Source organism: Martes martes (assembly GCF_963455335.1).
Source record: "Martes martes genome assembly, chromosome: 12".
NCBI lineage: Eukaryota > Metazoa > Chordata > Mammalia > Carnivora > Mustelidae > Martes > Martes martes.
This window is the reverse complement of record NC_137900.1, coordinates 53,626,279-53,643,670: the sequence shown is the minus strand read 5'-3', so window position 1 is coordinate 53,643,670 and position 17,392 is coordinate 53,626,279. Positions and strand designations below refer to the sequence as shown.

The 17,392-nt window shown below is 46.2% G+C and overlaps 1 protein-coding gene across 1 annotated transcript in view; it reads left to right on the top strand.

Moving 5' to 3' along the window:
• The window catches only part of MOB3B (MOB kinase activator 3B), a 196,624-nt gene that overhangs the window by 150,860 nt on the left and 28,372 nt on the right, over positions 1 to 17,392 (top strand). Inside the window, exon 3 of the mRNA XM_080820804.1 lies at positions 14,977 to 15,179. Within this exon, the coding sequence (XP_080676930.1) occupies positions 14,977 to 15,179 (203 nt within the window). The remainder of the gene's footprint in view (positions 1 to 14,976; positions 15,180 to 17,392) is intronic.

Sequence of the window (17,392 nt, the reverse complement as noted above, 5' to 3'; positions counted from 1 at the left end):
CTTACTGCTCCTCCCCCTGCCTCAACCAAATTCCAAAAGACAAATTTCCCGAACTCTCAGACTCTTCTCCTCAAAAGTTGTGTTTTATTAAGGACCTTAAAACTGACTAATGGCCAGTCATTTATTTCAATTGAGGATTTTTAAAGCTAACTATTAGGAGGCATTTTCTGAAAGATGAAGTTAATTTAAAAAATAATTTTTAATTTAATTTTAATTTTAATTTTTTGCCTTGGTTTTCGGCGGGTAGAAAGTGTTTTATTTGAGAAATGTGTGTGCTTTGGAGTGGGATGGATCTGGGTTGAAATTTCAGCTCTATTACCTATCATTTATATCTCTTGGGCAAGTGATTCAACCTCTCTTAGCTTCCCATTTTCTTATCTGCAAAGTGGGGGAAACAACTTATGGGTTTGTCAGTTTGTTTTGAGTCATCAGTGATATTGACATGTTAATACATGGTGCCATTAGGTGGTCAGGCGATGTAAGTTTCTCTTAGGAGCCAGTCATGGAAACGTCATTGCAAATATTATAAAATAGTCTCATAATGCCTTTACATTTTTAGTATTAGAATTTTGAAAATCCACTTCCTTCAGAAGTCCCATTGTAGTCAATAGAACTGCAGTTAACATGGGAGAAAAGGAGAAAATCGACCAGATGAGGGGATGGACCTCAGGGGTGTCTGCCTGGGGGAGCTTCTAGTGTCAGTTCCCAAATACACTTAGCTATAAGGTGACCTTAAGATTTATCAGTCCAATTTAACTCTTGCTCATTGCTGAATCTCCAGTATTTTGCACATCCTCAAACAAATAAATGTTTGTTAGTTATGTAAATTGGTTAGTGAACAAATAAAGAGTATATGTGGGAGTTTTATCTGGCAAGGAGAACTACTAACTGGACAGCTCTGTTGAGACGATGCTGTGTAGCAGAGATGCCTGTTTCCCAGGCGTGGGTCACGTACAGTCACATGGAACCTGCCCTCAGGACAGCCTGTGCTTGGTTTCACACTCTGCCATCACCATCTTGAAATTCTTAATAATTTTTGAACAAGGGGCTCTGCAGATTATGTAGCCAGTTCTGATCAGAGTTTCATCAGTAAATATAGAAATGTCAGTACATGAACCAAAGGGTAAAAACTCATGGTTCCTGGGCCCAATCAAATATTTTTGGCCCCCAGAGTGGTATTTTTTATATAAATAAAATTTTTACTTAGAAGAGTTTTAGATTTACCCAAAAGTTGCAAAGATAGTACAGAGAGTACCCATAAATGCCTCACACAGTTTCTCATGTTAATAACATCTTACATTACTTTTATATTTATATCTGTAATATATGGGTCACAACTAAGGAACTGACATCAGTACCAACTGTCAACTAAACTTCACACAGTGTTCAGATGTTATGAGCCTTTCCCTGATGCCCTTTTTCTGTTCCTGGATTCCATCCAGGACACCACATAACGTTTAACCATTATATCTCTTTATGCTTCTCTGGGCTATGATGCTTTTTCAGACTTTTCTTGTTTTTGATGACTTTGACAATTTTGAGCAGTATTTGTCCAGTATTTTGTAGGCTGTCTCTCAGTTTGGGTTTGCCCGGTGTTTTTCTCGTGATTAGGTAGGGGTTCTGTATTCTCGAGAGGAAGACCACAGAGGCCAAGTGACATTTTCATCACATCATATCCAAGATACACACCATGCCAATGACTTATCATTGCTGATGTTAACCTTGATCACCTGGCCAGTGTAGTGCTTGCCAGTTTTCTCCATGAAGTTGTTCTCTCTACCTCCCTTTTCATTCTGTACTCACTCTTCGGAAGAATGTTACCTAGCATACCCCGCAGTTAACAGCGGGAAAGCGGGTTCTACCTCCTGCTGGGGGAGGTATCTACATAAGTTATTTGGAGTTCCACTGCATGAGACATTTGTCTATTTTCCATTTATTTATTCAATCATTTATTTATATCAGTCTGAACTTACGGATATTTATTTTATACTTTGGGTTATAATCCAGTATTCTTCCATTTGTTTTGTTGCTCCTATTCCAGCTTTGGTGGTTCAGGAGCTCTTTTAGGTTGCCTCCAGTGTCCCTTGGACACCCCTCCAAGGCTGTGATTTTATTGAAGACATCCTTTCCTTCTGGCACTACCAGGAATGCCAGACCATCTTTTATAGTCCTGTCTGAGCCCTAGAATCAGCCATTTTTCCCAGGAGCCCCGATTCCTTTTACTACAGAATGGTGTTAGATACTACGGTCTGGTGGTGTGTGTACTCAATGGCTACCAGAGCACTTTAAATTTTTTACTGTAAACTTTTAAAAATTAAGCTGTCATCTTACAGAAAGTCGACTTTTCCAAGCTGAGATAACTATGTGAAGATAAATTACATTAATAAATAAAATGTTGAACATTTTTAATGTTTTTTAATTCACCGTTAACATTTAACTATGAACAGATTTCGAGTTGGAATCTTCTAGACTGCTGGAAGGTCTGGCAGTCCTGGGCCCGCCGTCTTGCTCAACAGCAACCATCCAGGCAGAGGGGTTCTTGCCCTTCCCTGCAGAAAGCACTCTCGGGCTGTCGCCATACGCACCGCTCCCTACTGTATAACACCAAGCCCACGTGACTCTTCTCTTTCTTTCTGAACCTTGAAGGCATTTGGTTTTGTGATTCCTGGTTCAGACTGTATTCAAGGAGGTGATTTATAGATTAACAGCTTAGGCTTTGAATTTAGCTGAACTCTGATCCCAGAGATCAAATATTAGAGCTATGGTTCTGGTTTCATCCCTATTTCAATAGCTTATCCTCATTGGATCTTTTTAAAAAGATTTGATTTATTCATTCATTTATTTGTTTGTTGATCTGAGAGAAGAGAGGGAAAGCACTAGCTGGGGGGGAGGGAAATGGACAAGCAGAGTTCCTGCTGAGCACGGAGCCCAGTGGGGGACTCCAAGATCATGACCCGAGCTGAAGTCAGACGCTTAACCCACTGAGCCACCCAGGCGCCTCGACCCCCATTGGGTCTTACATGCAGATACAAGGATTCACCACTTACTGCTCAGTCCCTACCTTAACCCCTTCACCTCAGCCGTAAAGGGTCGTCTACATCCACCTGCCATTTTCGCCTCCGCTTCAGGCTCTGTGGGTCTTTACATGCAGAGTCTTTCTGAACTTCTTTGGCAAGTTGCCTTTTCTTACTCTTTCTGTCAGAAGGAAATTCACCCAACAGTTATACCCCTGCCTCAGATTAATTTCCTCCTGGCCACTGTTCCCTCTTGGCTCTGCAAAGCACCCCTCAAACTGGATCCCATTCATCCTTCTATGTGGATCTGCCAGCCTTTCCTAAAAGGATCCATTACTTTGCTGTCGTCTCCCTCCCTCCTACCTGCCCCCATCATGTATCTCAGGAGTATCTGTGAACCAATCCTAGCTTATTTCCATCTTTGCTAAGATTGGAAAACTAACTATCTGACACCTTTCTATTTAGATGAAAGTTGACACTTCAGTACAAATATACAGTAAATTTGAGGAGGTGCTTCTTTCTCACTATGAGTGAAAACCTGATAAGAAAATTAATTTCTCTGTGCAATCTGCCAGGTAAGAAGAGATAAAAGTATCAACTTTCTTTTTTTTTTTTTTTTTAAGATTTTATTTCTTTATTTGAGAGAGAGTGAGAGAGAGTGCACAAACCAGGGAAGAGACAGAGGAAAGGGAGAAACAGACTCCCCACTGAGCAGGGAGCCTCACGCAGGGCTCCATCCCAGGACCCTGGAATCATGATCAGAGTCAAAGGCAGAGGCTTAGCTGACTGAGCCACCCAGGCACCCTGAAGTATCAACTTTCCCCACAGCCTTATAGCTTTGGACAAGACAAGGTTAAATTATTCAATTTAAATTATTATTGCCTGTAGCAATTCCCTGGGGAAACTTTCCACAGAGCAAGAGTTTTCAGGCTGTGACTTGGCCACTGCTTGGAGATGGGAAGCAAAGGCAGCCGAGCAGGTAAAGTCTTCACCACCCCCACTTTATGTGGTCATGTGTTCATGTGTTCACTTAACAGAGACTCGTTGAGACCATGTTCTGGTATGCATTTGATGGCAGGGATGACTGTGAACAAGAAAGGTAAAAGGACATTGCCTGATACTACAAAATTTTCATTCTAGTGGGAGACCAAAAAATGGACAGTTACAATACAATGTAATAAGTATTCTCATGGGACAGGTATAGGGTATCTTCATGTGCCTGACCTGACCAGGGTGAGGTGGATGAGGAGGATATCCTAGAAGAAGTGATAACATAGTTGAGCCTTGAATAACAAATGGAAGTTAGAGAGACTAAAAAGGAAAGCTGAGGAAGAGGGTTTCCAGCTGCCAACTCAGTCTGTGGCCCAAGAGGGCTGGAGTATTATATGTAAATTAGGGGGCTCCAGAGGTGTTGATGGAGAGATACACAGGGTTGAAACCACGGCGAGTCTTGCCTGCTGTGTTAAATAGCTCTGATTTTTACCTTCAAGCAGTGGGAAGCTGCTTTAGAGTTTAATGCAGAAAGATGGATGTGCTGGTTAGATTTCCGTATTAGGAAATTTCCATATTAGGAAAGTCATTTGCATATTAGGAAGATCATCTGCCTGTCAGGGAGAGACTGGAGAAATCCAAGACTGGAGCAGGGGAAGCTCCAACACCAGGCAGGAGGTGATGGTGGCTTGAGCTGGGAAGTAGCTGTGGGGATGGAGAGAAAATTACAGGCTAGAAACTATTCAGACAAGATTTGGTATTAATTGTCCTTCCCATAGTGGGAGAAAGTTTCTGCCGGTGACTAGAGAAAACTTTTACTTGTGAAGACACTCAGAACATACCATCCACGACAAGGAGGCTGAGTCAGTTGCAGACTGACTGGGGCTCTGATCCAAGGGCAGGTACCTCTGTCTCCAGTGCTAATGAAGTTCATTAATGAACTAATGAAGTTCATTAATGAACTAATGCTTGGCTCACTCCCATCTCATTTGGCCCGTGTGCTTTTCATTAAACTCAGCACATCTGAACTAGCTACAGTTTGTTTTTTTACAGCTCTTATTGCCAACCCAGAGTGAATGAGTATCTTTTTGGGGTTTTGCTGGGTCTTTGTCAGTCTCCTCCCTCCTCCATGCCTTGCCTGCAGAGGGTGAGGGCAGACAGCCTGCCGGCGGACGCTGGTGGATGGACAGACTGAGGGGCAGATAAGGAACAGTCTCCACAGCAGGGAGGTGACACTGGGGAGAGAGGGAAGTGGGACAGGCAGGCACGTTGTATCTACAGCCGCTCCTCTGGGTGGCTGAAACAGCACTTCCTCTGCCCAGCAAATGGCATGTCTGAAAGAATTAACAATCTGTTTAGAACGGATAATCACATGCTCGTCCATCTTCCTTCAGTCCCACCACTGTGATTGTAGGTCAGAGGGCAACGGGGGGGGTGCCCGCTGGCGAAGGGCAGAGGGAGGGGAGAACAGAGTAGTAGCCAGTTTATTTCTAACCATTTGCAGCTGTCAGCTTGTTTGGGGACTTTTTTTTTTTAGGCAGAGGAACAAAGTCTTGCTACAGGAGATTGTTTTCCTTGGCATGAGGAACAGACACTTTCTTGAGGAACGCTCTGAGATAACACAAAACATCTGCTTAGAGCCGTCAGTCCTCCGCAGCGGACTTTCCACCAGCGAAAGCATGAGGCTTCTTTAGATAAATGTATGTATCTCTGCATTTTGCAGGGGGCAGGAGAATGTGGATGGGACGGGCAGCAGAGGAAGCCAAGAGGAGGACGACACGTATTTTTGAGAAACAGAGCTGTGTTACTCGTTTTTTTCATTGTTTGTTTTCCTCGTGATCCAACTGCATTTTGTTTTGCAAGTGTTTTGGAAATGGTATGTTCTCAGCCACGCTGCCAGAGGAGGTCTGTTTTCTTTTCCCACGTGTGTGGGATGTTGTTTTTATTCATGAACTATTGAGAATGAGTGAATTTGAGGACTTGTACAGTGAGTTTCATACATGCTGTCCTCAGTTATTGGCCTCCAAAGACATAAAGGACGGCACAGACGCCCCCAGACAGGAGCGACTGTTTTAAGGAGAAATGTGGGCATTTCTGGTTGTTACTCGCGTGCGGTCAGGCAGCCCCCAAAAGGATTGGGCACACCGTGAGTTTTCATCTTGTCATGTGGAAGCTCTTCGACAACTCTCAGGATGTTCCCCAAATCCACTTTTCAGGAGAGTCTGCCCTTCTGAAGAAAAGGCCACTTCCTCTTTCCTGTTTCCTTTGCCCTTCCCCGCACCCTTGGCTTTGACCAGGAAGAGCCCGAACTTCCTAACCACAGTAACATTGGCTGTTGCTTCCCGAGAGCCTCCCGGGTACCTGGGCTCTGTGCTTGTGTTGATCCAATTCACCATCTCACAGAGGCCCTGGTATCATTATCCCCGTTTCTGGGATCAGGAAGCAAGCCTCTTAGAAGTTAGCTAACTTCCTGAAGAACAAGCAGCATGGACGTTCCACGGCTAGAGTGTGAACCCGCGTAGGAGGACACCAGGGCCAGATGCCTAGCTGCTGTCCTTTACCCCAGATGACACATGTGTTTGGGGAAGTGAGAGCCAAACCTCCCTTTTCCACCTTCGTCTTTTAACAAGTTTTGCTTCCCCAATTCTGCTAGTTGGATTGAAGAGAGATGGAAGGAGCCATGAGAACAGCCCGTGAGTAATCTAGCAAGAGTGGAAAGAGCACAGGCTCTGGAATCAGAGAGACTGGAATGCAGGGCCCTTTTCATCATAAACTTACTGTAAATCCCAAGCCAGTCAGTCCCCTTGCCTTTCTGAGCTTTTTTTTTTTTTTTTTAAGATTTTATTTATTCATTTGACAGACTGAGATCATCACAAGTAGGCAGAGAGGCAGGCAGAGAGAGAGGAGGAAGCAAGCTCCCTGCGGAACAGAGAGCCCGATGCGGGGCTTGATCCCAGGACCCTGAGATCATGACCTGAGCGGAAGGCAGTGGCTTTAACCCACTGAGCCACCCAGGCACCCCACCCCCCAGCCTTTTTTTTTAAAGATTTTACCTTTCTGAGCTTTGATTTCAGGGTCAGCATGTAGCCTGAGAGGTCAGGCCTCCATCCAGCACATGACAAGCATTGGTTACATGCCCAGCCTGCTCCAGGCTCCACGCTGGGCACTAAGGATCATCCAGGAGGACCCTCAGGGAGGGTACGGTCTACGAGAGGGGCCTTCAGTCAGGGATTCCCACCGAGCAGTGTGGAGTTACTCTCTGGGATCTGTGCTCAGGAAGTTTCTGGAGCAGATAGCAGATGTCAGATAACCTGAGGCTAGAAATGAGGGCGGCCTTTTAGGCTGAGCTCTTAAGAAAGAAGAGGCATTAACTAGGTCAGTGACAGGCTGGAACATCTACCAACTACTTGTGGGACCTGGGATGTTTGAGGGTAGTTGTCAGTGTCGCTGGAGACCATCTCTTAGCTCTTCCTCTCTACACCTCCGTGGTGCAGGTCCAACCGGGTGTGATCATGAAGCAGTCTCATCCCCAGGCATTGAGCGTTCTCTTCCAAAGAAAAGAGAGAAGATGATGAGAACAGGAATGCACTTTAGCGAACACAGAAACTAGCCCTAGCTCTTATTTGAGTTTGGGACCTTTGTCTCCAGCCTGGGGCCCCATCCTCCCAGTCATTGCCGCATTCTCTGAGGGACCCTTTCCCTTTGCAGCATCTGTGATAGGATAAAAAAGGAAACGTAAGCCATTTAGACAGCTTATTTTCTTTCAGGTATGCCTGCAGAGGAAGGACTGAACGGGGCATCTGCTTAGTGCAAGGGAGGGAAGAGGAGGAAGGAGGAAGAAGGGAACCGATTGAAGCTCAGAAATCACTGGAATTTTTTATCCAGTTTTGTTTTGGAGAAAGGAGATTTACTAAGTCAGAGATAAAAGGCAAATCCACATGGGGCCCCAGAGAAATTATTATATTCCATGCTCGATTTAGCTCTGGTACTGCATGTGGCTTGGAGATCAGAAAGTTGCGGTGAGGCACATTCATAAACTCCGCAGGGCTCTGTCAGATGCTGGGTCCCTGCCGAGCACCCTGTCTCCCCGAACAGCGGAGGCAGAGCTGGGGACGGCCTGGCGGCCTTCAGGAGAGTCTAGGCCCGGCAGGCTCATCTCACCCTCTGCTTTCATCCCCGCTCTCGGGCTCAGCCTCCTTCTTGGCCTGATCGTCCTGCAAACTGCAGCCTTGCTTTGAGTCTAATTCCTGCCCGAACGGCTCATGAGTGATGGGTTTGGGATTCTGACCTCTGCCCAGGCATTTTGCCTCAGCTCACTCTGGCATCTGAGCTCAGCCTGGCCCTGTTTTGGGTTCACCAACTTCATTTCATTACTGAGCCATTTGCAGAGACCGAGCTCCATCACAGGATCCGAGACCATCCAGATCCAGGGAGGGGTGTGTGTACATGTGTGTGTGCGTGCGTGCGTGTGCATGCATGTGTCTGCCTGTCACCTCTTTGGAGAACACTCTTCTGAACACATCTCCTTTTGGAACAGCTTCTTAAAGTCTAAAATTTTCCAGCTTGAATCTGAGAGTCCTGGGATGTGGCTGGGGGTGGGTCAGAGGTGGGGGATACCCTGAGAGACTGGGTCGGTGACTGCAAATCACTTCAAGACTGTCTGATCAAAGGTTGTTTTCTGTATCAATCAGTACCTATCTGGGTCTGGGATTATAGTCACATGGTAAGTCTCCATCATAATAAGACTAGTCAAAGTTTAACTGCAAACACTTGAGACGTGCACCCTACTTCAGTTAGGAATACTGGTTAATATTGTCTGCCATTAACTTTCTAATTGAGTAAAGTAACTGAAAATTAACGATCACCACCTGAAAAAATACATTGAAAGGCAAGGAAGGGAGGTTTTAATGATAAGAAGAGAGGAGTTTGAGGTTTGTTTGTTTTTTTCTTCCCACCGCCTAGGTAAGATCAAAATGTTCTTATCACGGAGCTCTCCTTCCTTTTCACCAAAAGCAGCGTGGAGCCTCCTTTGCCAGGAACATATCAAGATCCTGGCAAAAGGCTATCATTTCTGCTGTAGGCTTTTCCCTCCCCCAAAGAGGAGATGATAGACTCCCATCTTGACTAAATAAGATCACTGCTCTTTTATGATTCAATTTTGATGGATGACTATTCCCCATCTAGCCCTGTGCCAGGTACTTTTAAAGGCAGGCTCAAAATAAAAAACAATCCCTTTGTTCAGGGAACTTAACAATTATACAAGATGTAAGTATGAGAAACTTGTAGAAAATAATGTAAGGCAGAACATAGCCCCTCTGAGTTCTTTGTAAATTCAGAATTGATGTATTAATACCCGAAGTGCCCTCCTGAAAAGTAAATATGCAGGAGGAATTTAATCCCAAAGTATTTTCCGAAGAACACTTGGGTCTATGGGATACTCAAAGTAACCGTTCCTAAGAGAGTCAGCAAGGCATTTCTGTCTGCCAGACATTAGGCAAAGCCTTTTATACGTGTATTTAATCCTAACCACCTCACGAGCTACAGATGACATTAACCTCCTTTCTTTCTACATGGGGAAACTGAGGCTTAGAGGGACCAGACATTTGCATATGACTGCATTGTGAGTAGAAGAAGTAGAATGAGATAGAAACAAATGCCAGGCTTTTGTTACAGGCTCTGTGTTTTAAACCAATAGATATAATGAGGGAAAAGAGAGGTTCAGAGTAAAATAGGACTTTTTGCTGCAGTTCTCAGTTCCTTTCCTATGCAGAGATACACTGTAAACTTCTATGAAAGCAGCATTTTTGCAAATACATTTGATCTCATGTCCCTCTCTTTTTTTAGCCAAGGCTCTCCCAAATTAGTTTTAAAACATGCCTCGGGAACTACTAAAGTGGAGGATCCATAATATCTCCCACACGCAAGAGAAGCAGTGACAGGAGGTTGGATGTAGTCCTGAGCTGGGTCAGTGGGGCCACGTGTCCACGTAGACTGCCCTCTGCCCAGACCTGACCAGAGTACGGCTCCCTGAGGTACAGGCCATCATTGTAACAAGCCCAGCATCCATTTGTGATGATTCATTAGCCTGTCATTCTTCCCGCTGCTGGACTGTAGCCATTTAAAGCAAGCAAACACACATTTTTTTCAAGCTCCTTCTATAAGCCAGGTCCTGGGCAAAGTGCAGGTCATGAAATGCTGCTCTATTCCCTACCATAGTGACAGGATGCAGAAGAGAAAAACCTGAGTTTTAGAGCCAAACCATTACCACCCTTTAGCTGTGGGGCCAGGAGCAAATACTTTGAGCTAAGCCTCAGGTACTTTAAAGAAACAAAACAAACAAACAACCTGCCGGGCACCTGGGTGGCTTAGTTTACTAGTGTCCAACTCTTGAGTTCAGCTCAGGTAAGGATCTCAGGGTCCTAGAATGGAGCCCCGTGTCAGGCTCCACTCCCCAGCGGGGAGTCTGCTGGAGGGTTTCTCTCTCTCTGCACCCCGCCCCACCCACAATCTCTCTCTAAATAAATAAATCTTAAAACAAAAAAATAAAACTGCGCCAATAATACCACTGCTCAGAGTGTTGTTGGGACACACTGCAAATCAGGCATCACCCAGGGCTCCCTTTCCTTTGGCTATTTAATGAAGATTGGATATTTCTTAGCAGCATAACGGAGACAAAAGCCCTCAGACTGATTTGATTTCCTGAGCTGGTCCCTCTGCGACCTGCCAAGGAAGGGAGTGGATCAGCAGGATCGAATCTTGCCTTACCTTGCTGCCATGGAGCGGGTTACACGGGGTGAGATCGTTCCAGAGTCCACGGAAGGGACGGACAGCCGGTTCTTTACCTCCAAAGGAGTGATGTCTTCCACTCCTCCCCTTCTGAAGGTTCATTTAAAACACATACACACAGACGTGCGTGCCACCCAGACATATGCACACATGTCTGTACACACACATAAACACATTCACACAATCCAACACACACACGTATATACACATGCATCTATACATACACACAAACACATGCACACACATATACATACACATACATACAGACACACATGCACACTTGTATACACATGCATACATGTGGACACACACACAAATCTGAACACCTGGAAGGCAGAAGAGAAGGGAGAAAAGAGCTAAAATACTCGACCAACTATAGAAATGGCCCCTGAACCACAGAGAATAATTGAAACAATTTCCCAACGGCCATATAGCTTTCTTCTTATTTTTTTGAGATTTTACTTATTTATTTGAGAGAGAGAAAGAGCACAAGCAGGGGGAGCTGTAGGCAGAGGGAGAGGAAGGGAGAAGCAGCCTCCCCACTGAGCAGGAAGCTGGACATAGGGCCCCATCCCAGGACCTGAGATCATGACCTGAGCCCAAGGCAGACACTCCACCAACTGAGCCGCCCGGGTGCCCCAAGCATTCTTCTTCTTCACCCCATTCTCTGTGAACTGGGATTTTCTCTCTGGTTCAGCAGAGAGCCCTGGGGTTCCTGGGCTCCCTAGAACTCCCAGCCCAGGACTTCTCAGCTTCCAGACCTGGCCTGAGGTGACTGGTGCACGCTGAGCACATCCTGACCTGAACCATTTGCAATGTTCGCTTTTGAAGAATGAATTACATGGAAGGGAGGGAATGGTGAGAGAGTCTGACCCAACCTTGTAGCTAGAGTCAGTCAAGAGATGCTAAGCCTGGGGTTTTACCAACCAGGGGAGTTCAGGGGAGAAAGGACAAAAGTACAATTTAGTCTGACAGTTCCCACTAAGTACCTGTTACAGTAAGATACTAGTTTAAGGACACTACAAAACAAATTTTTTCTCTCTTTTACAATGCAGAAGAGTGATGAAGTAACCTGCCTGTATGGCAAGTAAATTGTAGGACTAGGACTTTAATCTTCCAGAATCTCAAAGCAACTCCTCTCTGCTACTCTAATGACCATTTCTAGCCATAGCCCAAAAGGGAGACCCAAGAGGCAAACCAAGTTGGAGGACAAAGGCACAGCCAGAGACCGGGTATGGGATGGAAGGCAGAGCCAAGAGTTCAGAGCTGAGCAGAACAGGGATGGGGGAAAGGTGCAAACTGGGGACCATCTAGAGGGACCTAGCACTTGTCATGAACATGCTCAGTGTACCCGAGACCGCCTTACCTGCGGTCAGTGTGTGGGTATGGGGCTGATCGAGCAGGTGAAGTGGCACAGCTGAGACTCCCCGTGTTCCCTGGCAGCTGGTGAGCCTCTGCTGGACTGTGGCAGGGGGAGTGAAAGGTAAACCTGCCACAGGGGGTTCAGGCCCCCCAGAAAGGAAGGGCCACAGAGCTGGAGGTGCGTGCCGAGCCCCAGGGCAACATCTCAGGTTTTCAAGGTGGTTCTGGGCTTTGGAGTTGGACAAACCTGGCTCCAGACCCCTCCTCTACTACTTGCCAGCTGGGTGACCTTGGGCAGCTACTTAATTTTCTTGAATCTGTTTTCCCGTCTTTGAGTTGGAAACAATCATAATACCTGCCTTCAAGCCTTGTTCTCAGAGTTCAATCAGCTAATCCACATAAAGCTTTTGGCTCAGTCCCTGGAACACAGTAAGTGCTCAGTAAATGTTGGCTTTTTCTATTAGTCCCAGGTCCTAAGGCATGGACAGAGAAAACACATCTCTCCTTGAAGGCAGCAGAGTGTATTAGCTGATCTCCTATCACCTTGAATCTGTGACTGTTGCGGATATAGACTTTTTTCAAACTTCGCTCACTTCCTACCACTTTTTGTGTTTTAAATCATATTTCTGTACCACCAAGAGTAACTTTTGGATGCATCATTACACTTAGCCATCGAGCTATGCCTCTGTCCTTGGCAGAGAAAGAGTGACATACTCCAAACATAGCCAGATCTTACAGTGTTCAGAACCAGGCTGACTTGGTCCAGTTCCCAGCCCTGCCACTTTTTAGCTAAATAGCCTGAGGCAAATTAATCTGTGCTTTAGAGTTTCACTGTTAGTCATCTGTGACATAGGAGTAGTAAAGCCTCCTTTGCAGATAGGTTGTAAAGGAATCAAATGTCAACCCTTGGTGTTGTCACTGTGTGGGTTACGGGGCTTCCCTTCTGATGGGAACACACAGGGGATTCCTTCACCTCTGGGACTTGAGCTGCTCTGAATATTCCAGACCCTTCCCCAGTCTGGCAGCTTTTTGCTGGCCCCTCCTCATCATAGAAAGCTACCCATAATCTCTGCGAGGGGCTGCCCACTCCCCAGCTTTACCTCACCTCCATCCCTAAGTCCTAGCATCTGTTGCCCAGACAGCTGCCAAGCTGTGCCCAAGTCTCTCCCTGGGTTTCATTTGATAGGTCCCACTTTGTATTTGAAGAAAAGCGGGTATTGGTGCCGGGCCCCAGGGAGGCAGACCTTGCCTCTGCCAGCTGCCAGTCATGTTCTGTCTCTCTCATCGTGCCCTGGGGTCCTAGGTGATCCCATTACAGAGTATCTCACCAGACAGCTGCCACTGGGACCCTGTGGAGGGATGGATAGTGACCAGGAGCCTACCCTTAGCACACTCTGCAGCTCTGTTGAAAGACTGGCAGCCACGTCTACCTTTTCTTGGTAACAGTGATGTATTCCTTATAACAACTGCTGAATGCTCCAGACCTTACCGTGCGGAGAGAAGGGGCGTCCTTTCCATTTAGTGAGTTGTTCCTCCTCTCCAGGCACTGTCGAGGGATTTTACACACGTGAACACCCTCCCACTCATGCAAGGAAGGCCTTATTATGACCCTTTTATAGATGAGAAACCAGACTTGCACGGGCACCACTTCTAATCCTCACAACCACTGTATTGAATCCTCACAACTGTTGGAATTTTTATTTACATGTGGAAGAACTGAAGCTCCAAGAGGTTAACTCTCTGGCCCATGGTCATACAGCTGGAAAAATTGCAGAGCAGGAATTCAAAGTCTGTTTAACTTACAACATGTCACCACTTAAGGACAGTGTAAATAACAAGAGTTTCAACAGTGTTCGAGAGGGAGAAAGGAAGTGGACTTGTGCATTCTGCTGTGTCGCTCTGACCAGTAGGCAGTGGTGGTCACCAGAGAGGAAATCAGGGTGCCTCCTCCTGCCCCGTAACCCACTCTGCCCTTCCTCAAGGAGATGAAGTGGTGACAAGTGCAGTGTCCGCTATCTGGGGAGGTTGTTGCATTTGCCCACCTCAGAAACAGTGAATCTCGGGAAAAATTTGGATCAGAATTTGCACACGGGTAGCCTGGAGGCCACATTAAGCCAGAAAGATGTCTTGTTTTGACCACTGGTATTTTTTTAAAACTTTAGATTTATTGCTTATGTTTAAAAAAATGTAGCAAGTTCACATAGAGCTCCAAATTCCTGAATTATCTTGGAAAATCAGAAGGTCTAAGAACCCTGGGCCTCTGTCCCCATTAGGCCACCATTGGCTGGAGTTTTGCCACGGCTGCTCCCTTTGAGAGGAAGGTGCTTCCCAATTTGCTGTCATCCCCGTGGCCCCCTATTACTCTGTGTCAGGCAGCACCCCTCTCCCTCTAGCATTGCTCCCCTCCTACCTGTTCTCTTATATTAGATGTAAGAGGAAAATGAACCTTCTTGTGCTCTATAAAGTTGGGGGGGCAAGAAGGGAGAATATGCATTTCTATGTAAAAATAAATATTTAATATTTACATATAAATAAAAGCCAATGTTTATATGTAAATAAAAGCATAGATATCCCAAAGAAACAAACCAGGCCCTCTACATTCATTGATATGGTCTCTTCCAGGTCCCTGCTGGTATTTAAGCTTAACAGGGTCATTAGCCACTGTCTTAGGCAGCATTGGTTGCCGCTGCCCACGTGGAGCCCGGCATCTGCGAGCTGGCCTGGAGGCTCCCACGCAGGACGGTTCTCCAGCCTCGTGCCTGCGCCCCCGGGCTTCCGGAGCGTTCCCGTCACGGCTTTGTCCTCTCTCTTTTTATTTCTTTAGGTGTTCCCTTCCCCAAGAACTTCCTTCAGATCTGCAAGAAGATCCTGTGCCGCCTTTTCCGTGTCTTCGTCCACGTCTACATCCACCACTTCGACCGCGTCATCGTGATGGGTGCGGAGGCCCACGTCAACACCTGCTACAAACACTTCTACTACTTCGTCACGGAGATGAACCTCATCGACCGCAAGGAGCTGGAGCCTTTGGTGAGTGTCCCCGTGCAGGGCTGAGCCACGGGTCAGGGTGCACTGCCACAGCCACTCGAAGGGCTGGGCCGTTAGCCAGCAGGTGGAGTTCGGTGTAAGGGTCAGAAGATGCCAGGATGTCCCCTGCCCTCACCACGTAAGGGTCTTACGTTTCTCTCTGAGTGGGGGCAGAAGGTAGTGGATCCTGAAGGTTTGGGCCAGAGGGAGTGGCTTTAATTCTCAAAACCAGCCACTGATTTACATAATCCCTTAAGTGAGCATCTTTGATGTCTTACCTCGACTGTTTAAAGATAATGAGAGGGGCGCCTGGGCGGCTCAGTCCTTAAGCATCTGCCTTCTGCTTGGGTCATGATCCCAGAATCCTGGATCAGCCCCGCATCAGCATCAGGCTCCCGGCTCACTGGGAGGCCTGCTTCTCTCTTTCCCACTCCCCCTTGCTTTGTGTTCCCTTTCTCGCTGTGTCTCTCTGTGTCAAATAAATAAAATCTTAAAAAAAAAATAAAGATAATGAGAAACATTCTTTGGATCGGTAAATATATATTTAGCACCTGTTGTGTGTCCACTGCTAGGCATGCCGAGTCCAGACAAACTGTAGCTTTGACTCCAGAGATGGAGACAGAAGGAAGCCCCAGATAAGAGTACAGTGCCTCCAGGATTTTGCTTTTCATACTGAATCTCTCCGCATGCAGTTTTCATGGTATATATTAAACTCCAGAACATTTAAGAAAACTTTACCATAATTGTTTAGGTGAATGGGGTTCCTTGTATTTGCTTCATAAGGTATGTTTACAGTTGGACCCAATCTGTGCTCTAGAAGCCCAGAAACCTTAAAAATCACAGCACCTTTTAACACTTAATGTGGATGCCATCATCACAAGCTGTTTCTCGCCGGCTCTACTGAAACTTTCTTATCCAGTACAATACGGTGCTTTATACTAAAATCATGCTTTTTTCTGGGAACATTAAAAGTGGCAGTTTTGCTAAATAGAACTGACAGGGCAACTACCTTTCATCCAAGTCCATTTGAATAATGAGCAAAGCAGAGGCCAGGCTCTGGTCTTTCGCTAGTCCGTCTGCCTTTCTGTGTACGTGTTTTTTAAATCTAGGTTTTATTGTTATTGATGTATGGCGAGGACCACAGATCAGGGAAACAATTGCCATTGAAAAGATAGATTATTACACTCATAGATCTGAAGAGAAGGGGGACACAGCATGTCATGGGGAGTGTGGCGGGAGGCGTTGGGGGAGCCACCAGGGCTGGGTCAGAGGCAGAGGGAGCAGGGAACATGTGGGCAAGAGCCTTTATTGTGGTTTCTCTGGGAAGGAACAGGTGAGTCAAACTAAGCAGGATTGGAATTGAAGGGACTAATTTGAATCATTTCAGGAGGCACTGGGGAATAGGGGCTGTCTTAATTGTGTGGTACCTGGACCTAGGGTGATTAGGGGAGGGCAGCAGCCGCCCTAAGGGTGAGATGCCTAAAGGAGGTGGTTGGGGCTGTGGGCCCCAGATTGATTAGTTTGTATTGACTGGAGAGTACACAGCTGGAGGGTGAGTTGTTTACTACAGGTAGGAATTGGCTAGCCCTGGGAGGGGCAGTCCCTCCGGGGTGGGCAAGGTCAGGATGTTAAAGGATCAAAATAGAGAGACACCTGGGTGGCTCAGTCGGTTAAGCACCCGCCTTTAGCTCAGGTCATGATCCCATTAGAGCCCACGTCGGGCTCCTGCTCAGTGGAGACTGTGCTCTCTCTGCCTGCTGCTTTCCCTGCTTGCGCTCTCTCTGTCTCTCTCTTTCTCTCTGTCTCTCTGACAGATAAATAAATAAAATCTTTTTTTTTTAAAAAGATGGAAATTCTGTTAAAAGATCTAAGTGCTTGACTCCAAATGCTTAAAAAAAATTACAAACAAGGAAAAAGACATGTTTATTATGATACAGTACCTATATCTGGCAAAGAAATTTAAAGATTTATTTTATTTATTCATTTGACAGACAGAGATCACAAGTAGGCAGAGAGGCAGGCAGAGAGAGAGGAGGAAGCAGGCTCCCTGCCGAGCAGAGAGCCTGATGTGGGGCTCGATCCCAGGACCCTGAGATCATGACCTGAGCTGAAGGCAGCGGCCTTAACTGACTGAGCCACCCTGGCAAAGAAATTTATATATCACCTTTAGAGTTTCTGAACTTGAAATCTGCTATTGTGCTGTGAAAGTACATGGC